Below are 25,008 nucleotides of genomic sequence, written 5' to 3'. Positions count from 1 at the left end.
GTTCTCAAATGTGGTTGACCAGTTAGATGCTAAAGCTGTTAGCCTTTTTATTGTCTGCTAACAGGACATCCATTTTAAAGGACTTGTACAGGAGCATACATTTCAAATGATTCACCGATGATTTAAAATGTGCATAGAGACACGTATTACAGTGAAAGACTGCCAGTTAATATCTACTGCAAGAAAAACAGTGAGTGAATTAGGATCTTCTCACACTTCTGCCAAGGACAATAATTTATTCATTTTGAGCAAAATGTTCCACCTATGAGTTACTGAAAGTGAATCTGTATTAATTTTTCAGCAAAGACTCACACTTGGCTGACGCTATCATATTCTGTCACCTATAATCAACCTAGAAGGTTTTAATTAAATGGCCAAATCAATGTCTTTCAGAAAAATAAAGGCATAAACAGAGAGCTTCTCTGAGACCTTTAATGACCGTTCTGTCCACAGCCAGAGGTGAGCTCAGCAGCGCAGTCACGGGAAAGATCTCTTGAATGAAGTTCCTCTTTTACAGGATTGTGACACCACTCAAAGCAAGTCTTCTCATTCCCTTTCTGCCCCTCATCTTCATGTAGTCCTGATTTTAATCTACAGCACCTACTCAGTGGGCAGGTCCCCCCGGGTCAGAGGGAGGAGAGCCCACTATCGTTGGCAGCTAAGGGATGGTTTGTCTCAGATGTTCATGCTGGGGTGGGATAAGTATTGCCAGGGTGGAACTGTGAGCCACCCAGGCTCCAGCTGCCTTGCTGCCCCCTGTGCTTCACGAAGACAGGGAGGTGGCTCTGTGCTCAGAGATGAGGGGGTGAGGACACGGGGTCACCAGGCTGACTAGTAAATTCTTCCCACGCCTGTGAAGTGCCAGGCAGCACGTGGTGAGTAAGTCCTCATCATCCGGTACCCCAGTAGCCAAGGAGAGAGGTGTGGCTAGAGATAGCAACCAAAGGCGAGATTCGGATGTGAGTGGGTCCTATTCTCCGTTGCTAGAAGCATCTGGGCCAGTGAGTAACATAAAAAAATCACAAAAGCCCCACATTTAATAGTTAAGCACCATTCTGATGTGGTGAGTTAAAGTGCAAGAAAATCCCCAAAGAGGAGTACCTGACCCCAGATTCTAAGCTGCGTAAGGAGTACTCATCTTTTCCCCTGCTCATCTCCCCAGGCATCTGGTGAGCATTAGTGAAACTGAAGACCATGACTAGAGCACAAACTACATTGCAGAATAGAAATGGACTGCAGCAGTCCAACTTGGTTTCAAACAGGTAACAATCATGAGCATTACATTAATAAGTGAATGAGACACTTACACAACCAAAATGCTGCTCAATGGCTTGTTTTTAATCAAGCATTGCTTGACCTGTGGTATCCACCTGCAAGCTCCCAGCCAAAATTACGTTCTCGGACTCCTCTGGAACGCTAAATGCACGTGCTTGGCCACTCTCCTTTGATGGGGAATAAATTCTCGGCTGTGTCGTGTACCAAGGTAACAGTAATCGGAAGACAGAAACTCAGGTGATCCAGGGCTGGTGCTGACCCCAGTTTGCTAAGCGACATCCTCAGGGTCAGTGATCCTGCTTGGGCTTCAGGGGGGTCACCTGTGATGAAGGGGTTTGCACACCCTCCAGGAGTGTTTTATGGGGACGGTAAGTAAGGCCTATAAAGGATAGCTGTCATTGTTTCTCGGCACTAAATGTTGCTGCCTAACTAAGTGTTGTGCGCTGATTTGTCTCCCAAAAGATATGTTGAAGTCCTCACCCCTGATACCTGAGAACGCCGCCTTATTTGGAAATAGGGTTTTGCAGATGTGGTCAAATTAAGATGAAATCACACTGCTTTAGGGTGGGCCCTGAATCCAGTGCCTGGCGTCCTCATCAGGAGAGGGAGATTTGAAAGCACAGAGAGAACACAGGGAAGAAAGCCAGGTGAAGACAGAGGCAGAGGCTGGAGCGTGCTGCCACAGCCCAGGACTGCCAAGGACTGCCGGAAAGCCCTGGAAGCCGGAAGAGGCCAGGCAGGAGCCTTCCTTAGAGCTGCCAGAAGGAACCCACCCTGTCCGCACCTGGAGTTTGGACTTGTGTCCTCCAGAACTGAGAGAGAACACACTTCTGTTGTTTTAAGCCACCCACTTTGTAGTCAGTTTTTATAGCAGCCCTAGGAACCCAAAGCACCAATCAAGGAGCTTTACCTAACAGTGATGGGTTTTCCGTTTCCACATCCTGAGAACAGATTCTATATGGTGGGACCCAACGTGCAGCCCCTCCTCTCCAAAGCTGGCACTACCAACTCACTGTCACAGGCCCTACACTCCCATCAGCTCATGGGCAAGTCCTTACTGCCTGCTCCGAATGCTCCTGCCAGTGCCACCAATGGGTTCCTTTTGGCTCTTCCTTGATAACAATAATCACATCTGACATTTAATGAGAATTTAGTATGTCCTGGGCATGGCACTAAGTACTTTCCATGCAGTGGCTCCCTGAATTCTTACAACGGCTCTACGAGTTCAGAACTATTATCTTTCCCACCTTACGGCCAAGGACACCGAGACACAGGGAGGACAAGGAGCTGGTCCAAGTTCATGACTGGCAGGACTGGGGTTTGAACCCAGCAGGCTGAGCCCAGCACCCACGCCTGAAACCACCAGGCAGCACTGCCTCCCTTGTGGTGAGTGCTGAGACTCCCTTCCAAGACGACCCCTGAGACCCCAGACCCAGAGAGAAGCTCCCAAGCGGACAGAGTACAAATGGAGCTTGGCACCTGCCAGCCTGGCCTATGAGTACCAGAGGGTAGGTGGACCCAACCCAGACAGCTGAACTGATTCACCTGTTAACAGGGCAGAAACACAGGTTTGCTTGGCATTTGCTGTTGTGAGGCTTGGCACTGGCAGGGTGAGCAGGGACTAGGGTGCACCCCCCTTTGTGCCCAGGATGCTCAGAGCTCACCAGGAGTCTTGGGTGAGGGACGCTCGGCTATCACTGCAGTGAACTGCAAAGCAGGGATCTGCTGAGAGATGGCGCAAATGGGGAGTCCAGGGGAGGCTGCGCGGAGGGGTCTAGGAAGACTTTCTAGAAGAAGTGGATCTGCAAACAAGGGTAGAAATAGAGGACAACCCTCTGGGGTCCAACCAGGGTACATATATCTATCAGTCAACTTATTTGGGAGAGAGGGGAAGGGAGAATCAAACAGGGTGACTATATCTGAAGAAATTAAATTCACAGAAGAGGAGTCCATTCACATGTAGGTCACTGAGGTTTAGCCTTAAAGAATTCACAGCTGTGCTAACTTTTTAATGAGTAGGAAGTAGGGCAGAGCCAAGGTTCAAGACTAAAGGGGAAACTATCAAACTACAACCCAGAACCCATGAATCTCGAAGACAATTGTATAAAAATGTAGCTTATGAGGGGTGACAATGGGATGGGAAAGCCATAAGGACCACACTCCACTTTGTCTAGTTTATGGATGGATGAGTAGAAAAGTAGGGGAAGGAAACAAACAGACAAACAGACAAAGGTACCCAGTGTTCTTTTTTACTTCAATTGCTCTTTTTTACTTTAATTATTATTCTTGTTATTTTTGTGTGTGTGCTAATGAAGGTGTCAGGGATTGATTTAGGTGATGAATGTACAACTACGTAATGGTACTGTGAACAATCGAATGTACGATTTGTTTTGTATGACTGCATGGTATGTGAATATATCTCAATAAAATGAAGATTTAAAAAAAAAAAAAAAAGACTAAAGGGGCAAAGCTTTGGCAATCACTTCTCTAGGCAGCCTGTCCACCACTGCTATCAAGATTGTAAATTCATCAGGACCTGGGGGAAATGTCTCTCAGTTCACATGTAAAAAGGTTGGCCTGGAAGGACAACATCAGACATACTTTCAGAGTTTCACTTACAGAGGGCATTTCCTGAACGTTTCCAAAGGCCACCTTCATCACTAAATCACTTCCCTGCCTTCCAGCCTGGAATGTCCTTCTCCCTCTTCCCTTCGAGGCAACACAGGTCAAGCAGTTCTGAATTCTGAGTGGTCAAGAAGGGCCAAGATTTCAGCAAATGAGGAAGTTGCCACTGGAACAGTCACTGTTTTCTGGGCCAAGATGCTCCCAAGTGTAAAAGTTGCAAAACTGAAATTCTGAAATCCGGAACACTAGAGAGAGCCCAGGGGCCATCGGTTAATCGACTTGGATGTAGAAGGGAATCCCAAGGAGCCTCCTAAGGGGGCCGGGGCTCCTCACCGGGGTTTTCAGGGTCAGTGGGGTGGATGAAAGGTGAGGCACATACGTGTGCTCAGCACATCAGCTCTCTCCCGCCAGAAACAGAACTGCCAGCCGGCAGACATGATAGAGGCCTGTAGGACTTTCCTGTGGTATGACGTTCTTTTATTATCACTGTGAGTTATCAACAGACCTCCAGTTGCTCATTTTGGGTTTTGAAAACTAAGGAAGATATGATATAGAATAAAATATAAAGAAAGACAAACGTGGAGGAACAAATGTATAGCTTTTTTTAAATGTGACTTTGGCAAATACCCATCTGGGGTTTAACAAAGCTGATCATTTCCTTTGGCTTACGAGGCCCAAAAGAGCTCAAGCTCTCCTTTTAGTCCGGTCCACAGCCTTGCGGGCGATGGTCCCTCCTGCTCCCCGTGGAGTGGCAGCCTGTACTCAGCTCAGGCATCTAACCCGCCAGCCCCTCTAAGTCCGTGCTGCTGGGTCCTACCTCCTGCTAGAACTACCAGAGGAGTCTGAAAAATGTCCATGCCCAGGCCCCACCCAGGCCAAATGCAGCACAGTCCCTGGCCTGAGACCTGAGAATCAGTATTTGAAAAAGCAAAAAACAAACACACACACACACAAAACTGCCTGGGGAACCCTAAGGCATAGCCCGGGTTGAGAACCAGTTCTAACTCCTAACTCTTGACAAAACCCTGCAGATCTGATGCACAGGGCTTGGCACAATCTGGAAGGCTCTGCAGAACTGAGCTGAATTTTGGAAAGGCCCTCTGCTTTCATTTTCTGAAAACTTTGAAAACACAATTAGACTATAATAGAATTCTTTGGGAACATAGCTATAGCACGGTACCTGGCCAGCCGCTAGGTGTAAATGGGAATGTTTCAGAAGGTGCTGGCTGAAAAAGGCTCAGCAGTAGGGGCCAGACCCTCCTCCTCCTCACGCTGTCCTCACGCTGGAGACAGAGGCTTGCTGAGAAGTCCCAGGGCTTTAGGACAGTGCTGTCAGCCCTGGAGCATGTCAGCATCACCTGGAGAGTCTCCAAGCCTTCTGCTGTCCTGGCTCTACCCAGACACTGAGCTGTCAACATTTCTGAAAGCACCCCTGTCAACTCCTACCTGCAGACAGGTTTGAGAACCTCTGTTTCAGATGGAGTGTCTTCTGCACAATGTGTTGTTGAACGCCAGGTGGTATTTTCACCATCTCCTTGTGAGCGTGGTGGTGTTAAGAAATTAGTGAGCAAATATCCCCAGCAATGGATGCAATTTCCAGGGTCTCTTCCAGCTCTGAAATCTCTGTGCAGGGCAAGCTCCCCATCTACTTGTTCCAGGTCAGGGACTTTCCAACAGCGGACAGAACCCAGGGCCCATCTCTTTGTTTCAGGCCCCCAGAGCCCACGGCCCTTCTAAACAAGAGTCCTCCTGGAGGGCCGTGGTGGCCCAGCCTGCCCACGTGCCGCCGGCTGCACTGATGGGACGGTTTAAAGGGACCTGTGGGATCCGGGGTTCTGGATCCAGATGAAGCTGAAACCAGGAGAATCTAGAAGGAAATCTATCCCTGAGCCCAAGAAGCTGTGTGTGGCTGCCGTAATAAATTACCACAAACTGGGTGGTCCTGGAGAAATCAGCACATTGTAAGGGCTGGGCCCACCTAAGTCTGTAAGGAAGAATCTGTTCTCTTCTCTTCTCTTGGCTTCTGACAGCAGCCGGCAGTCCTTGGGGTTCCTTGGCTTGTGTCTTAACTCCATCTCTGCCTCTGTCAGCACATGGGCATCTAGCCTCTCTGTATCAGTCTGTCTGTGTCCACATTCCCTCGTCTTGTAAGGACACCAGTCATATTGGATTACAGACCCACCCCACCCCAACACGACCTGAGTTTAATCTAATTACATTTGCAATGACCCTATTGGTGAATAACGTCACATCCACAGACACCCAGGATCAGGGCTCCAACACATCTTTTTGGGGGACAAATTCAGCCTGTAACACTGGGGGCTGTTGTCCCTGAAGCTGTCCCAAGACCCAGGAATCCCATGCTCAGAGGGAGGGGGGCCGCTGCAGACGGGGCCGCTGCTAAGTCAGCGAGGTGCACAGAATTCTCTCAACCTCATTTCCAAACATTTACATGATTTGAGTGATTTAATTACCCCCAAAAAGAACTTACCTTGTCAACGTGATTAGCGATCTCTATTAATCGCTGCTTAACTTTTTCCAGATCTTTTCCTTGCCTCTGAAACTTAACAATTTTAAATGTCAGCATTAATAACAGCGAGAATATCAATCAAATCTCATCTTCCCAGCTCCTGGAAAAGTGAAGTCTAGAGCTTACAAACCACCAGGGGCCGTCCGAGTTGATGGTGAAATAAGTTTGCCTCCTGCCGAGTAATTTCCCCAGCTGGGGACTCCTTGAAACTCCCTGAAATCTGCCCAAGCCAAGTGCTCATAAGAGAATGACTTCTGCTATTTCTCCAGGCTCATAAATGATGGAGGCAGTGACATGTTTTGGCAATGAGAAAACAGACGACTCAAAGGCAGTCCAAAGCCATTTTTCATATCATCGACTTGATTCTAACTTCCTGAGATATTTTCTTTATATTTGTTTTTAAAAATTAAATGGCAAAAGTAATAGCAGCTCATGAGAATGGACGGAAAGTTAATAATTTCCCCATTCCCACCTCTAATCTGACCTTCCAGAATGGGAATAGTGTCCTGAGAAATTTTCAAGCCTCTTCCATTCAAATGTATGGAAGGCCACCTAATCCTAGGTCTGTAAGAAAATACCACTTAATTCATAGTATGTAGGAAAAAAATATTAATACAGAGAATATAATTTTAAAAAAGCTAACATGGTCTTAAGCCATACCTCCAAGGGTAGGTTTTTTTCTTCTGGGTCTCCACTCTTCTTTTATTTATATATTTATTTATCTAGGCTCAAGACATAGGCATTTTTGGACCTTTTTTTTTAAGCTAAATTTTTCACAGGAATGTTTTATTTACAATGTAAAGGCGTTGGTTATTTCCCCCATACACTTCCCTCAATTGAAGGCTTTAGTGATAGAGCAACCCTTGGTTTTTTCAGGAATGTGTGCTATTATTTTATAATATCAGATCACAAAGTTTTAACATTATGTGTTTTGAAATACGGGATAACCACTTTTCCAATGGCTTGTTTCCAAGGTTTTAGGGACTCATAGAAAATGAGGTTAATCAAAGCAAGTAATAACTTGCTAAATATGTCCTTTTTTCTTTTTTAACCAACTGTATTGAGAAATCTCAAAAAGTTCTTACCTCTCGATTGTCGGCTACAATAACCAGCTCCACATACTTGGTTGTCTTAAGGGTCCCTCTTTTATGCTGTCCAAAATAAAGAGGAATTTAGTTCCCCTGGGAGCCTCCCTGGGGCTCTGAGAACACTGTGCAGTGTCCCTCAACCCGACCAGCTGATAAGGTGGGCACCTACCCCCTCCCCACCACCACACACCCACACCTCCCTCCCACGTGGGAGTTCACCCCTCCGGCCCCAACAATCTCTTTGTAAAACCTCCCTCGCCATGGGTGGCTTGTTTCCACTTCCATCTGGGAAATCCTTAAAAAGGAGTTTAGCCTTTCTGCTCTGTTCCTGACTGTGGGATCAGAACGTCTAGGTCATTATCAAACAAAACCAGCAAATAGAGAAAAAGCCAAGCTGTCTCTAGAACAGGCGCCGGTCCTCCCCGTTCACTTCAGGCCTCCTGCGGGGCATTCGCAGGTCACTAGAGAAGATGAAGCCTCTTCAGATGACAGCGTGGGGATTCGGGGTCCCTGTGTGTCCCCTGCACCTTTACCGACCCCGTGTACCTGGCCTGGGGCTCGAGAAAGGTGGAGGAGAACACACTCTGAGCAGGAGCTCCACGACCCTCCTGGGGACACAGTGAGCAGTGTATTCCAGGATGCCTCCTCATTTATAAATCTGGTCAGAGGCCATGGAAGACCGGCGAGCTCCGGGGAAAGGGTTTGGCAAAGAGGAGAAGCCAAGCTGATGAAAAGAGAAGCAAGAAGCAGATGCTAGGAGGAAAAGCAGAAAGGAACAAAGAGAACAGAAAGACAATGGGGGGAAAAAAAGCCTGAACTAGGCCATTGGAGAAGGGGTTTGGTGAGAGGGAAATAGTTGGGAAAACTATGGAAATGAAAACTTTCCATCAAGTTATAGGACTGGAGGTGTCCTGGCAGCAGAAAACGAACCCCACCCCCATCAAGGCAGCCTCTGAAGTGGGACATGTTTTATAATCAGGGTTCCTTGGAAAGCATTCACGCCCTTCTGTGAATTGCTGGGAGAATCCCAGAGGCATTTTTAGGGGAAAATAAAAACAACAATACCAGGAGGGTGGTCTCAAAAAACAAACATTAAAAACAAAAAACAAAGCCTTCTGTTTCTGCAATAAAATGCAGTCAGAGGAAATGAGGGTTCCATGGCTCTTTGGTCCTGATGTCTGATGTTTTTCCTTTATGGGCTATGCACACCATTTCAAGTTTAAAACTTGCATGTTATAACCACTCAGACAAAAGCAAAATGACGAAAGCATGCTTTGAATCAGGTTTCCAGTCACACAACCCTGAGGGAAACATCTTTCATAAAACAAATCCCCATCAGTCCCAGACCTTTCAAACAGATTTTTACAAGAAAAATGTATCAGAGTAGAGTTCCTCCTTGCCGCCCAGCTGTGCTGATTCATGAATTTGGTTTCCCTAAAGAAATCTGGAAATTCAGGGAGGAAGGGAAAATGAAGCTCCATGAGAGGTATAATTTCTCATGCTTTTACAATGTTACAAGGGAAAAAAAAGGCAAGCTTTGTAACTTTATGTTGTGGGTGTGCTTTACGGTGATAAAAAGATACTTATAAAGGCAAAAAACAAATCAGCCCCGGTAAAGCCCACTGGGGTACCCAAAATGAGACACCTTCGGAAAGTGTGAAGATCTTGCCCCTTTCCTTATTGAGGTGTGAAAGAAGCAATAATCTCTGCTTTCTCCACAATTCCCTGCCCTCTGACCATTTACAAACTCGGTGAATTTTAAGAGAAGAAAATATAGCTCTGTAAATGAAAAAATAAATCCATCGCCATAAAAAGTCTTTGAAAGTGCCCTGGGTGTTTAGATTTTACCCTCTGCAGACTGCAAAGGGGGAATTAAATGACCAGGGGACATTTCCAACTGGCCTTGGATCATCATGTAGAAAATACTCCATGCCAGATAATGAAAACAAACACATGAATACAATTTTCCTGTCTCTGCAGTTTTCAGAGAAGTCCACATTTTCTCATGGATTTGGGGAAATGCAAGCTCAGAGAGAAGTCTAACCACATAATAATAAAAGCCACGGGGGAGTGGCAGACTCCCGGCCACGGAAGGGTCTCTCCTCCACCCACTGCACACAGAGAGGTTTAAATTCCCTCCACAGGATTGCAACTTATCTGGGCTGTACAGCTCAAAAAAAAAAAAAAAAAAAGAAAAAAGAAAAGATATTGGGAGCAACATTTGAAACTGGTTGCTTGACTAAATTTTCATACTTGGGGGTTATGAACAAAAGCCCTTTGCCAGACAGACAGGAGCATGTGCCTTGGAGAATGGCCCAACCGTCCCTGCTCCGGGCTGGAGACAGGGGGTCTCCTGTGAGCCTTGCTCCAGAGCAGGATCAGTTCCTGGGCCTCTCTAAAGTCATCGCAGCCAAGTTCCCAGAGATGGAATATCCTCCAGACAGCCTGCAAGGCGAACTCTGGCATCGGGAACTTAACCCAAGTTAGAAAAGCAAGTTGAAATTGGTGCTACAGTACAGGGCAACATTTTCTTCATACGGGCCAGGCCACTAATGTACCATGTGTTCACCCCATAAATATCGATCGGGGCCCTTTATGACCTGGGTGCTGTGTTTGGTCCCAGGGATACAGGGAGGAGCAAGAAACCCAAGTTACTGCCTTCATGAAGCTTATATTCTAGAAATAAAGCACAGACCCGGAAAAGTGCAATGAATGAAATAAGCAGAGTTCTGCAATAAGGATAAAAATGGGGCAGCAGCAGCTAAGTTAGCTGAGCCCTGAAGGATGAGAAGCAGGTACTGATGAGAAGTGTTGGGAACAGTGTCCAGGCGGGTGGAAGGGCCACAGCCAAAGTCCTGAGGCTGGGAGGGCTTGAAGTGTTCCAGCCACAGGGAGCAGGGCTGGGGTCCAGCGGGTGAGGGGGCAGGGGGGACAAGTGAGACTGAAGATGGGGCAGGGGCCCTGGCAAGGAGGGTGAAAAGTAATCTAAGAGCAGAGGGGAGCCCTTCAAGGGTTTGTGATTTAAAAATGTGACTCTGGCTGCTGGGAAGAGAAGAGGGTATAGGAGGACGAGAGCAGCCAGGTGAGACCCGGTGATGGCTTGTGGCAGAAACAATAGAGACTGGCAAACAGGTTCAAGTCAGCTGTGATACAACCAGGTGCTGACAACGATGGTGACAACGACGACAACAACTAAATGGAACCGTGGTCAGTGTGCCCATCTAGTAAGATCAGCAGATTAGAGGCATCAAAAGGTGGGTTTATCTTCCCCTGGGCAAGGAGAAATCATTATTAGCTCAAGCGAGGCTCCCTGCCTTGACTCCAAGGTCTGTTTATGAATATTTATAAACTGAGATCTGATCTCCGTGGTCAAAGGCCAGCTCTGCATCGTGATCCGTGCCTTGGGCGGGGGTGACAAACACTGACTGTCCGTCCATGGGCTATACCCCCTGAGCCTGGCCAGTGTACGGCTGTCGATGAAGAATGGGCTGAATCAAATGGGCTGAATGTTAATAGGGATCAACGTGCAGTGCTGAAATCAAGTCTAGAAAACCATCGGCACAAATGAGATGTATTACTTATTTGTGGGCAAGTCCCGAGTTTTAACTGCCCCAGACTCTCCAGGAGCCCTCACCCTGAGACTTAGAGCCTCAACGACCCCCCTCCTCCCCAGCAGGTGCTCGGGGGCCGTGGCCGTGGAACAGCGTTGCTGGCCTCTGTACCCCACCACCAAGCTTCAGGACAAGCTGGGCAGGAAGAGGATTTGACACTGTCTCTTAGAGAAGGTCTGGAAGGAGATGAGGGGGTTCTCTCAGAGAGGAATTTAAAATGTCTTCTATAATGAATGAGCTTTCCAATGTTGCTTACCAGCTCCTGATCGTCAGCTGTTATTCGGCTCTAGGCATAATTTATACAATCCTAGTGCCCCTGTCACCACCACTGCCACTGGGATTTCTTGATTTCTCGTAAATAACAGGCGGCCGAGACACACAAAAGCATGTTGGCTCCTTTCTGAATGGCTGCACTGGAGGAAACAGCAGCCTCTCCCTTGCTCCCAGCCTATTTGTAGCGGGAACAGCCATGTGTTCTAGAAGGCGGCATTGACTTTTACATTTGACTGGTAATTATCCATACTAATGGAGGGGGACGATGGTACCGATAATCCCCCAAAGAAAGGATGATTCAAGAATAATTTGTATTTGCCTTTGGGCTGTTTCGGGTGATCTTCTCCAGCTGCAGGTTAACCACTCTCCCTGTCTTCCTAGTAGTTTGCTTGGGGTCCTGTGAAAATTAGTTTGCATTCTTGGATGCCTGGCTGATGAAGAGGAAGGAGCTGGAGGCCAGCGGGCTGGGTGCAGGGACGCTTCAGACTGGAGTTAAAACCCTCCTGCAGAGGAAAGCTGGCTAGGAAGCTCCCTGACTCTCTGCCCCATTCCAGGAGTAACTTGGGTTCTCAACTAAAATCTAATGTAGAGCCTTATACAAATGACAAACAATAGATCAAATGGATATCACAGCTGCTGCATACCATGGGTGCAGACTTAGTCCTGCTGCTCCGTAAACAAATATGCAAACATCTGCAGAAAGATCGCAGCCTACAAACCAACCTTGCAATGGTTAATATTTAGTGGGGGCAGAAAAATGCCGGTAAAAAGCAAATACAGTTGCTGCACTGCAATATCATTTTTTTTTCTTTTTTTTCTTTTTTAGTAAAAGGCGGCATAGATAAGGCAGGTAAGTGGCATATTCCTTTCTTATTTACCAGAGGTGCTATCTGAAACAATCTTCTATATAATTCCAATTCCCAAGTATTCCACTTATTTGAAACATTTCTTTTTTTTTTTTTTTTTACACCATTTTCATTATATAGATCTACTTTTACTCAAGGACATTTTCTCTTCCATAAAAACAATCAAAACTGTTTCTAGAGAGAAATATAGAGAACCAGGTTGCACTGCATCAGATGCCTTTCCTTTTCAATTTAAAGGTTCATTTACATTTCAATGTACATTATTAACAAAACAATATTGTTATTCAGCTTCTCAGCCCTTTCCACACAAGTCAAAACAATGGAAATTACTGTGCTAATCACAGTCCTAGGGAGCTATAAGCTTAGTTCAAGAACTAAAATTTGACCAGTAAGTATAGGCTAAGCTCATGCTTCTAAGTGAAATGACAAAAATGTTTGAGTGTCATTTAAATCATCAAGTTACAAATCTCCTAACAAGGATAACTTGCATTGAACAAGGTACTCAAAGCAGAGAGCCTCAAAAACAAAATGAAAATGTTATGCCTGTTTACGATTAGCAAAGCCACAGCTTAATCACATCTTATCCCAGGTCTGGAGAGAAGAAACATGTGGTGGGACCACAGATGCTGGGTTTTGTGATTTCAACCCTGAAATCCAGGACTCTCAGATGTGTGGGAGGAGGGAGCAGGCTGTGAAGCGCTCCTGGGTGGTGGTGGTGGTGGTGGTGGTGGGGGTGGTGGTGGAGGTGGTGGGGGTGGTGGTGGGGGTGGAGGTGGTGGGGTTGGCGGTGGAGGCGGTGGAGGAGGTGGTGGTGCTGGTGGAGGTGGTGGTGGTGTTAGTGGTGGTGGAGGTGGCGGTAGTGATGGTGGTGGTGGTATTGGTGGTATTGGTGGTATTGGTGGTATTGGTGGTATTGGTGGTATTGGTGGTGGTGGTGGTGGTGGTGGAGTTGGTGGGGTATTTTTCAAGCTGGGACTCAGATGCTGCCTTGCTCAGTGTCATGTCAAGGTGGGCTGTGGCATCTGATGGGTGTGTGTCTCCCCTTCCTCTATGATAGGGCAGGAAAATCAAATCAAAACAAAACAAGATTGAGAGCACCTGCCATAGGAAATCTTGGGGATCCATTAATAAAACCAAGTAAGTTAGGCTCACACAGGCTCAGTGCGTGGACAAAAAGAATTAACAAAAAATTAAAATTAAAAGGTCTGAGAAGGTTTAGTTACGAACAGTTTAGGGGAATGCACATCTATCAACAGCTTAAGAGGGAAACTTCAAAAAACAGAAGAAATCATTCAGGACGGCCCTTACTGTTTGAATTTAGAAAAAAGTGCTTTGGAACGAATGAAGAGGAACAATAATCATAAGATGATGAAGGTTAAGCAGTGTTATGCTCAAATTAAAGTTAGGGAAGACAAAATGTTTTGGTGTAAACCTTGAAGGACATGTGCTCAGGCAGTCAAATGTAAGCCAAAGTGGAATCAAACCTATGAACTTTCTTGATTCCTTGTCAATAGACAGGAAAGCCAGAGATGAAACATCAGGAAATGGTTCATGATTTCTTATCTGGTTGTGCTCATTTAGATTCAGGGCCTCCCAGTGAAACGTGAGGAAGGGCTGCCCCTTACTCTCTGTTAGCAACACCTGCCGAGGCCTGTGTTACCCATGAGGTAGTGGGTGTAAACCGATGGCCGGGCAGCCAGGATTCTGCCCGTTTAGCAGGGAAGGCCGTCTGCTGGTGGCTCAGCCTTTGTCTGGCAATTGCTCTTTTCAGTACTGCAGCAAAAACGGTGGACCCTGCATGAGAAGCCCCAGGGCTGAGGGCTAGAAAACACAGGCTACTCGGACAGTGCCCACAAACTGGGGTAAGCAACACAGCAGGGACAAAGATGCAATCCACCTCCACACCTGCATGAAGGCAAAAACTGAGAATTTTCTGCAAACTTTAATGAGGATCCTAGTTGTCAGACCAATTTGCTGATTTAGAAACCTGCAGATTGCCCTTTCTCCCCCAGGAGAACGAGAGCTGCCTGCCAACAGGAGAGGGTCCATTCTAGTCTTGTTCACCACTGTGGGGTCCAGCTCTGGGTCTAGACTCACAGCAGGTTGTCATTAAAGACTCAATAATGATGCATTTTCTCATCCTCCAACCTCAACAATGGGTCTACTCAGTCCAAGACTGCCATTTGCAATGTGAATGATGGACGTTTTGGAACATGGCTATGTTCCGCCAATCCAGTGTCAACCACCTCCAGATAAACTGGGTGCTTCCATCACCCAGAAGACAAAATTTCCCCAGATGGTCTAGTATCAGGTGTCCATAGCTTGAGCCCCCAGTCCCCCAGAAACATGAAACTGGGTTTCCCTCCTACCCTTCCTGCTCGCCTCTGAGAGGGCGGTAGGAGCCCGTTATCCACAGCGAGGCCCGAGGTATCAGGATGTGATCCACACGATCCCCAGAGGCTCTCCAGGTTCTCCGCTGGGAAGAGTTTGTATCTGTTGGTTGTATTTTTCATCGGTTCTAAGATGTAAGTTTTATTTTCAAACATAATAAGTCCCCTATTGAAAAAGAAATAAGAAAAAATAAATTTTTAAAGGGCAGCTTTTTGTTTATGGTTAAGACATAGATCTTAAAGAGAGAATGAAGGTAGGAAAGCCAATTTGTATATATTCTATTCTCAGGATTTAATTGGAAAGGACATTTCCATGCCATATGTTAGCACTAATTCATTTTGCAAATCTTTTGTAAAGCAAGAGTGAGGATTTTTTTGTTCTAGGTATTTTATGACAAAGAATAGACTGCATTTCTATTTTCTGTTTTTTTTTTTTTTTTTAACTTTCCAAAGATATATTGCTGGGAAGCAGACCATAGAGAAAAGATGTTTCAGTTTCTTAGGACATAACTACATCTGAATTAGCACACAAAATTCTGAAGGAAAATTTGTTTGTTTTTTTTAAGGGAAATTCCTGGATCTAAATTTTCCATCCCAATTAGCCACATTTCCTAAATATTTGAAGAGATTCTGATACAAGGATAAGAATACAAAGTTTTACTTTTCTGTGTTTTACTTATTTAATTGTGGGAGATGTGAGAATAAAGGATCCAGTGTCTGTACTCAAAGCACCAGCCCTGCTCCTTGGCAGCTGAGGTCTGGTTTGTGGGATCTTGGCTAACAGCGGGCAGCTCTTTACGAGACTGAAGGACACCAACGGGGACAACCTGGCCCTAAGGCTGAGAAAAACGCCTCTGGGGTTGGCAGCTCCGAGTTCGAGTGCAGCTCTGCCACTTACCAGCTGCGTGACCCTGACCAGGTTCCATCCCCTCTTTGAGACTTGGTTTCTTCCCACGGAAAATGGGGATAATAGTGCCTCCTCCTCAAGGCTGCTAGGCCATCTCATTAAAACTTTTTGCCAGGTGGTGGCAAGTCAGAGTTTGAACTTTAGTGGCCATCTTTGTTATTGATAGGGGAAGAGCCATGAATTAGGCTTCTACTAACGTGTACTCCAAAGACTGACCCTCGCAGGAAGATCCTACGCTTTGTTAGACACACCTGCCCATGGGAATAGTGGCCATTTGTGGTTTCCAGATACGAAGGGGAACACAAGTAAGATTAAATATACACAAGTAAGATTAAATAGACCTACATGAATGATCATGGCTAAGAAAGAACCGTTTGGGCTAACATTTAAGTTTGGGAATAAAAGTATAATTTTTTTTTTTTTTTTTTTTAAGAAAGAGCTACATTTGCTAAATGCTCTGACTTGCAGAGCTACTAGGTGGCTTTCGTCCTTGGACCACACGGGGAGGAGGACAGAGGTGAGCTCGGGGTTGAGGTCATGCCCCGCTCCCTGGAAGCAAGCCAGCCCTGGTCTATGGGTACCAGCTGCCTTTGTGGGAGACGCAACATCAGCCCCCATGTTGGTGTTTTGTTTCTCTTTTCCAATGTGGGATGAGAAAATGCTTTCATTTAAAATCCTCTTCCTGATACTGAAAGATAGATTTTCTTTGGAGAGATAGCAATTTGGGTAACAGGAAACTAGCAGCTCTGAGATCTCCCGCACATCCAGGACCTTCCACTCTTTAGCAAGGTGAACAAACTCTCCACGATAACAATGTGCAACATTTTCATGCAAAACCCACTTGACTGTAAATAGACAGATGCTCCTATCATAGTGACTCTTAACCTGTTTTAAGACTTGACCTCCTTAGAGACTCCCTGGAATAATTTACATATACACATATCCACAAGACTTGGCAGATGATTTCAGGAGATTCACGGAATGTGGAGGAAGCCCACGGAATCCAGCTTTAGGGCATCTGTTCTGACATATACCTTACATCTCATCGACCCCAGGGATTGAATATACTTTAATTGTTAAAAACCGGCTCACAGAGTTAGGTTCTCCATCAGCTTTCCTCGGACAACCTGAACTTGATTCCAAGCAAGGGACATTCTAAGGTGTCCCCCTTTCCTGCATCCTTGCTCATTTGTCCCAGTCTTCACTCATGCTATGCTTACAGAAGGTCCATTATAGGTGGGTATTCAACGTTCCTTAAATTTTAACAGGAGGACAGTATTTAATACTTAAACGGTATGGAAGAAAGAGTCAGAATTAGTCAAAAATAAGTATTTTGAACATAACCGATGAGCAAACACACACTAGGCAATACATCATTATTCATCTGGTTGGCTCCTCCAAGCCAGCGTTTTCGGAGGTGTTTGGGGCAGTGGAGAGTCAGGAAGATCATGCCCAAGACGTCTGCATCCTGATTGAGAAGAGAACACCAAGATCTATGGTGCAGTTAGAAGCCATCTGAGACCTCGTCTGCGTGCTACCAAAACCGTAACGCTTAATCGTTCAGAGTAGACAAATCCAGTGCAGTTTGGAATAACGGGAGAACTTTTGGCTCTTTTCAAATCCCATGACCGATTCAAAATTATTATATTTAGCTGCTGTCCTGTTTTTTCTCCCCCCACCAACTGGTATCTGTACAATTCCAAGTAAAACTGTGCTTTTGGCCATCAACTTGGTGGGGTGGCTTATATCTCCTTTCTTGAGATTTTTTTTTTTTTTTGTATGAAATAAATTTACATTTCTGAGTTCAGAATGGATGACTAAAACAAAAAGCAGGTACATGGAAAGCAGGAAATGAGCACATTGGAAGGGAAAAGATAGATATGCTAGAAAACTGACTTTCCTGCCCTAGAAAGTAAATGGCACAAAGATTTCATTTTGCATTGCAACACTCTTCTATTTTGCATTGGATTTAAATCAGCTGAACACTTACAGTAAAACATGTCACCGAGTTTTAATCATGAGAAGCAAATTACCGAAAAAGTTTTTCTACTTAATGGAAAATTTCTAGAAATTGGTACTTAATCATAAAAATGTTCTCATATCTCCTTTTATCTTTTCAGTCATCCAAAAGCCAGATGTTGAGAAACTAGGGTGAAGGCCCTCCATTTACTTCAAATAATTGGCAGCCTATAACGCAGCTTAATTAAATAATTGCTTTGGACTGTCTGGGGTATAATTAATCATTTAGCTTTAGAGATTGCAAGAAACAACAGTGAATACAAAATCCAAGGATTCAGGGTTTCTGAGATGTAAAATTTTGATGTTCTCACAGCCCTTACTGGCCCCAAGCTAGATAACCAAACATAATTTGTTCTAAGTTGAATTTCACAGATATTTAGTTATAAATTTGGAGTTGCAAGTATCTTAGAGTACAGAATTTAAATCCAGCAGAGTTTGAACATGAGGTTATTTCCCCCTGGGGCTAGCAGGGGGAGAAAAGTTAGAAGGTAGTGTCCAGTGGTTTGGAAAGATGGATGCCCTGGGTACCTTCCCTTGGGCGAGAGGAGGTTGGAGAGGATCTGGACTTGCCTTCAATGTGGGGAGGGGTGTGGGGGGTAGGCTGAGGCCAAGTTCTAGGACTGGGGGGCCGGGGTGGTGAGTGAAGGGGCTAGAGGCAAAGAGGGTTCTGGGGGTGATGGGGCTACCCTTTACCATACTTTTCCCAGGATCTAGGCTTGCTCATAAGATTTATCACCTAACTGCTCCTCACCCAGCCGCAGCTCCAGTCATTATCCCCACTATCAAGGACGCTCAGGGGCCTGAGGTAGGCTGGGAGCCAGCCCTGACCTGGGTGTCCCAGGCACTGGCTTCTCATCCCCCTCACTTGCCTGCCTCCCCCAGTGTCAGACTGAGAAGGACGAGGGGCCCCAACAGAGATGAGGGAGGAAGTAGAAAACAGAGGAGTGGGAGGGATGGAGCTGTTGCTTTGAAAACTGGCAGTTTTACTCTAAAATTGAAAAATCCTATTGATTTTGCCTTGAATGGAAACAAAGAGGAATGCATTAAAATTTTAAGTTGATTTTATTTTCCTTCAAAGAGAAATCTCAGGAGACCCATATGTCCTCAAGATAAGTTTTTGTCCTTAAAATTCATTTTTTAATCTCTGACGCAATGGTGCAGCAGGCAATAACACAGCTTAATGTTGTTCCTATCAGGGTTTTTTCTCACTATTCCAAGGCACGCAGGATGGTGGCACATGGGCTTTTTACTGCCTGTAATAAGACAGTGATTAGGAAATATAAATTAGCCTGGCTGGTTCAGTGTTCAACTGATAATGGAGTTTTCTTGGAAAAAATGTGCTGTTGCCAATCCTAAGTTAGAAATGCAGTTGGCATGGCAGTTCATTTCCGTTCTTTTTTAGAGGTGCTCGTGGGTACAGGTAATCTCTCACCTCATGTACACTTGATAAACAGTGACAGCGCCATAGGGCATGCTTTCAAAACCATTTCCACGTGAACTGCTCATAGACAGTCAAAACAAATACCCATCTTTCTCTGATGACGGACAAGGCGCTGAGCTAGCTGCCAACCGCAGGCAAAGTTCTCTTACCCCTGGTTCCCGTTTTGGGTGTAATCGGCTTTGGAGGGTACGATAAAAGAGATGAAAGTTAAACTATTATAAGAGATTTTAAGAATACATATACTGTAATAAGTATAATCATAGCAGCTATAATTTATGAAGGGACACCAAGAGTTGTGCTCTTTTGTTTTTTTAATCTCAACTTTACTGAGATATTACTCACATACTAAGTTCCCTCTTTTAAAATGTACAATTCAGTGGCTTTCAGTATATTCACAGAGTTGTGCAGCCATCACCACCACTAATCCTAGGACATTTTCATCAACCCCCAAAAGAAAACCTGACCAGTGAGCAGTTGACCCCTGTCCCCTGCATCCATGAGGCTCTTGGGTGCATTATTGTCTCTAATGTCTATAGCAATCCTGGAGAGCAGTATCAGGAGCTCATTTCACAGGGAGGCCCAGGGGCACACAGCTGGGAGGGGCCAGGAGGTCCCTGTGGCCCTGTCCTGAGCCTGCCCCTCGGCCCCAGTTGCGCCATGGACATGAGTGGCCTCCTCCCCTTGGTCACAGAGGACTCACCTGGGGAGGGTGTGGCTGCCACCGGTGCCAAGTGCTGGAGCAGCTCAGCTGCCCACGTGGCACGTGGAGAGTCAGGGTTGACAGATGCCTTTGGTGGAGGACGGACATCCTTGACAGGAGGCTGGGGAGGACTTGGGGGAGTGGGGAGCACGTGGCCCAGGTGAGTGGCCTTGTATGAGCAGCATGTGCTCAGAGGAGGGGCGGGCGCCACGGCTGACGCGGGGGACACGTGCAGAGGGAGAGCAGCGGTGCCGGACGGGGCGAGCATGCAGGGAAGGCAGGCCCTCGGTGGTGTGCTCACGGCCTGTCCCTTACCTGGGAAGCAGCCTCTGAGGTCGGCACCCACACCTCCGGCCTCGGTTGGAGGCGAGCTGCTTGGAGGCCACGCTACGTTCCAGGCCTCTCCAAAGGACTCAGACCGTCCCTGGGGCAGGCCTCTGCGGGGGCGACCCTCCTCATACCCCACTTCTGCAGGCTGGCGCGTGCTTCCTTGGGGATCCGCTGGCACCTGGGCCCCTCTGCCACCTTGCTCCTGCAGCCCTGCACATATGGCCAGGGAGTGCGTTCCTTGTTTATTCTGGTTTTCCCAGCACCAGCCTCGGTGCTGACATGATCAATAGGCAATCAATAGGTGAGTAGGTGGATGTATCAATTCCCCAGGGCTGCCACGACAAATGACTACCAACCGCTGGCTTAACACGACAGGAAGCCGGAACCGTGGGGTGGGCCAGCCGGGCACCCTCTGAGACCATGGGGGGCCCCTCCGGCCTCCTCTGGTGTCTGCTCGTGGCCGGCAGTCCGTGGCCTTCCCTGGCTGGGGCAGCCTCGCTCCAGCCTCCGCCTCTGCTGCCCCACAGCCTCTCCCCCGCGTCCTTCTCCATCTGCGTCCACGTTTCCCTTTTCTTTAAGGACACAGTTGCGCTGGCTCAGGACCCACTCCAATCCAGTTTGGCTCATCTTCACTAATTCTACCTTCAAAACCCTGTTTCCAAATAAGGTCACAGTCACGGAATGGGGTAGACACTTTCAAGTGTGTCTTTTGGGGGACACAGTTCAACCTAAAACTGTGATCAGTAAGCATCAGCAGTCAGCAGGGAGCCATGTGGTTCTGAGTGACAGGGTGGCAGGATGGATGATTCGACCTTCTGGGATGTGCAAGATGGCCGTGGAGGGGAGGGTGGAGGCAGGAAGCAGCGACGGCAGGTGTTGTAAACATCTCGGGGTGCAGGTGGAGCCAGAGGAGCGGCAGAGAAACGTGGAAGGAGAGATGGGGATGAAGGAGAGTCCCGGGACCAAGCCTGTGGCCGGGAGAGGAGGTGGTCTCGGGCCCCAGGGCAGTGGGGCTTCGGGCCCTTCGCGTTTGAAGCAAGCCTGGGTGTCTGGGGAGAGCCGAGAGGCTGCCCTGGGGCCCGATGCCAGGTGGGGACCAGTGCAGCCCTGGAGGTTCTGGGAGGGGACCCGGGGCCAGCATGGCCCCTACGAGATGCCCACACAGGGTGCCTGGGTCGCTCCAAGGGAGAAGGAAGGAAGGACAAAGGAAAGCAAGGCGGCACCTGGCCCAAGAGTGTCACCGGGGAGGAGGTGCAGGGAGCCAGTGGGCTGGAGCACAGAGTGGAGAGGGGTGGGGAAGACAGCCGGGTCACAAGGACGGAGGTCAAAGTCAAACTGTTTTTACCTCCCATTCATGCCCATTTCTTCCTTATTATGATCTACTTGACTTCATAGTTTTTTTTTTGTTTTTAATTTCAAGTGGCCAGGATTAAGTTTTTTGACCACTTGACTGGGCAGAAGATATTTATTCCACTGACATTTACTGAGCGCCTGGAATGGTCCAGGTTCTAGGATCCAGCTGTATTGGAGGGAGCCCAGGCCCCTGCCTTCTTGGAACTCACTGTCCAGAGACAGAAAGGGCACCTCCAAGGTCACCTCCACATGCCCAACTTTCTGGTCCTTTAGAACACTGCACCGGGGCCACCTGGGAACGAGCAAGGAGATGTAGCAAAGCACCTGTGCCGGAGGCGCTGGGGTGGACCGAGACTCTGCGGAGCCACCTGCGGATGTGGCTCCATCTCTGCTGGGAAGCAGCCAGCTCATCTCACAGCCCTTTCTCCTCTCTCCTCTCCATCTCATTTTCTTCCTAAGATTCCTCTTTTTAGCTTCTCAGCTGGGATGTCTGGTTAGAGTTCTTCAAACGTGTCAATTCAACTTGCTTGTTAAATTATAAACACTAACACTGCACCAGAGCAGAGTTTATTTTGTAACGGTTGCAACTGCCCTGATAGCCAAAGAACAAATTACTGGCTTCATTTGATCCCTGAGTCCATGGATCACGACCATCAGATCAATTCTACTCTTTGAAAAGCCCAGTGAGTGCTACATTTTCAAAGCACGGGGATGAGAAGTGTTCTCGCATTTGGTGTTATCTTTGTGTTTACTACATGCAATCGGGGGCCGTAGAGTTTGTATTGCCCAATTAAAATCAATATAAAACTTTCCAGGAGCACAGTAATGAGCGTACTTAACTCAGGCACCAATAGGTTCCTATCTGAATATGTATATTTAATTGAATTTTTAAGAGCATTTTGTGCTGCCTACCACATCAAAGGCCCAGAGCACAGAGCACCAGGGGCTACAAGGAATGTGCAGACATGTTCCCTGCCCCCGAGCCCCTTTCTGCAGGGCGTAGGAAATAGAGAAAGGTATGGCATCAGCTGCAAATTGGACCAGAAAGGACAGGTGCCTTAAGACAGGGATGTAAACCAGTACTGATGAAGCACCTATTATGCTATAGGATCTGTGCTGGATAGGCGAAGGGCTGTCTGATAGCTCGGAGGGGGTGAGATTGAGCTGGATGGCAAGGAATTTGTGGGAAGGCAAGTTAGGCTTCAAGGAGGAGGCATCATTTAATTTAGTCCTTGTTGAAAGAGGGGACCTTCCAAAGCCAAAAAGGAAGAAGAGTGTCCCAGGCAGAAGGGCAGCAGGGATGAAGACAGCAGGAAATAATGTGTGGGGCACACCCTAGAAACATCTAGAAAGTAGTGTGGCTGGAATACTCGGGTGACTTCCTCAGGGTGGAGGACGGGGATGCTGAAGGAGGAGGTTGGATCCAAATTGAACAAGAGGCTTAGTGGAACAGATATGGAACTCAGAGTCAGCCAGACTTGGGTTTAAGATCGAGGTTTGCCCTCCTAGCTGAGGAACCCTGGGCTTTCACAGTCTGGGCCTCACCTGTAAACCGAGGAGGTAACACCTGCCATGCACCTGCCATGCATTTAGCGACAATCACGTGAGAAGAGCAGAAGCTCTTCCTAAATACAAAGACTCTGCTCCCCCGAGCTTGCGACTCTGACCAGGAAAGAGGGTGACAGCGTCATCTGTGTGTCATCTGTGTTTGTTTGCTCCATGCTGGCAGCCCCATGCACTGGCCCGAGCCGGGTAGGTGCGTGCTGGGTACGTGCATGAGACGAAGGGCTTGGTGGGCTCGTCGGCTTCAAGGTGTACGCTGCGTAAGAGCCATGCAGGGGTGTCTGGGAGGGGATGTCAGTGAGAGCACCGGCTCCTCCACCACGAAGCTGCACGATCGAGGACGGGGGCCCTGGGTCACTGAGCCTTGTTTAGCGTTTCTGTAACATGGTGGCAGCCAACACCTGCCCCCTGCCTCTCATGCAAGCAGAGATTGGGTGAGGATGAAAACTACAATACTACCTATCCTGTTGGGTCACCAGAGGCCCATGGAGAGTGTGTGCACACATTGTGCTCAGGTGTCATAAGCCTCCTTTCAAAGTGAAGTTATTGTTACAACCAACATCCAGCTCACAACTGTAGATACCAGGTTCCTCATCAATTAAATGAAAGCTTGGCAATATGTCTGACAGAGCACAGGTGGTTCCTTAACAAATTCAGCCTAATTTGAATCACTGTGGCCTCCTATGGTGGCAAACACATGGCTCGCTCCCAAAGCAGGATCCCCGAAGACTCCTTGCCCCAGATGTCTGGGTAGGAGTGAGAGGGTGGGGCACGAGGGCAAGCAGAAATAGTGAAAGATGGCGGCTTTTCCCAAGGAGCGCAGGTGAGCCGGGGAGCTGGAAGGGAGTGGGAATGTGGCACCAAGGAAAAGAATCAGAATCCAGGGACCTGCTGTTGTGATGCTCCCGTAGGGGCATGGCCGGGATGGACTGCTGTCCCTAAAAGCACAGCAGGCTTTCCTCTAAGCTGAGAGCTGAATTCTCTCGCCATCAGTGTGGCAGTTTGAGATCCGCAAACTGCGGTGGCATGGAGCATCTGGGCTTGGGCCCTGGCCAGCAGGTGCAGGAACCAGGGAGAGCAAGCGAGAGACTAGAATGTAAAAGGGAGAGGTGAGCCACGAGAATCACGCAGCGATCTCAGGGCACCGAGCATCTCGGAGAGACACACGATAAGGTACAAAATTAACTTACGGCCTGACCTTTGCGTTTGACTTGGAGTTATTTCAAAGTAAGAAGAAATTCTGCAGCTGAACTCATTTTTATGACCTATTTTCCATGTTGCACTTCATTCCCTCCGTTGAAGAGCTGTTTCCTCTTTAATCTCCCTTCCTGCTAGGATCTGTATGCCTTTTCCTCCCCTCATCTCTTTCCCTTCAAGCTTCCAGTGATGAAGGATGACTCGTTTGGTCCCCTTCTCTCCTCTCTATTCCAGGACAGCCTTTTTCCTTGCCTGCCCATCTTTGAACAAGTCTTTTTGAAGCAATGCAGGACGTTCCTTCTCTCTGCAAAACTGTAATCTGCCGGGCTCTAATTAACGTGTCCCCCGGGACACTCGAGCTTTCTTCCACATTGCTAGATCCTAATGTGTTTTTTGGAGCACACTGTTTTTAACAATTTTTAATCTCTCTTTTCTTTCTCAAAGTCTAACAGGCTGCAGCTATGACAGTTACATTTCTTTTCTTTGCTTCTCATCTTAACTGATTCTTCTGTCAAAGGGCAGTTGACCAGATGCAGCTTTTTCTCTGGTCTGACTCTTGACTTGCAAGATCATAAAGTTGACTCCATAACTCTGGAATTTCTCTGTTGTTGCACGGTCTGCTGCTTTTGTAACAACAGCAATAAACAAAATCTGGGAAGTGAAAATCCTCAGGAGTATCCTAGCAGGGAGCTCATCATCCCTGTGCAGCTCCTCATTGCCGTTCGGCACCGAACGATACACCACTTACTCTTCTGACTGTTCCTGAAATCCCAGCTGCAAGGATTTCATAATTTAACATTTTGCCAACTTCACAGTCTGTCTCAGGTGATGGGAAAGAAC

At 47.2% G+C, this 25,008-nt stretch overlaps 1 protein-coding gene across 3 annotated transcripts in view; it reads right to left on the bottom strand.

Moving 5' to 3' along the window:
• Positions 1–25,008, bottom strand: part of ADAM12 (ADAM metallopeptidase domain 12) — a 353,203-nt gene that overhangs the window by 100,009 nt on the left and 228,186 nt on the right. For all 3 annotated transcript variants that reach the window (XR_005211989.1, XM_037805049.1, XM_037805050.1), the window contains exons 6-8: positions 14,638–14,824; positions 7,516–7,581; positions 6,392–6,463 (exon numbers count right to left, since the gene is read on the bottom strand). Coding sequence is in view for 2 of the 3 variants with exons in the window: in XM_037805049.1 (XP_037660977.1) it covers positions 6,392–6,463; positions 7,516–7,581; positions 14,638–14,824 (325 nt within the window). In the remaining variant the exon portion in view is untranslated. The remainder of the gene's footprint in view (positions 1–6,391; positions 6,464–7,515; positions 7,582–14,637; positions 14,825–25,008) is intronic.

Source organism: Choloepus didactylus, chromosome 15, assembly GCF_015220235.1.
Source record: "Choloepus didactylus isolate mChoDid1 chromosome 15, mChoDid1.pri, whole genome shotgun sequence".
In the NCBI taxonomy this organism is placed as follows: Eukaryota; Metazoa; Chordata; class Mammalia; order Pilosa; family Megalonychidae; genus Choloepus; species Choloepus didactylus.
The sequence above is the reverse complement of the archived record's forward strand: the minus strand, read 5'-3'. Positions and strand labels throughout refer to the sequence as shown.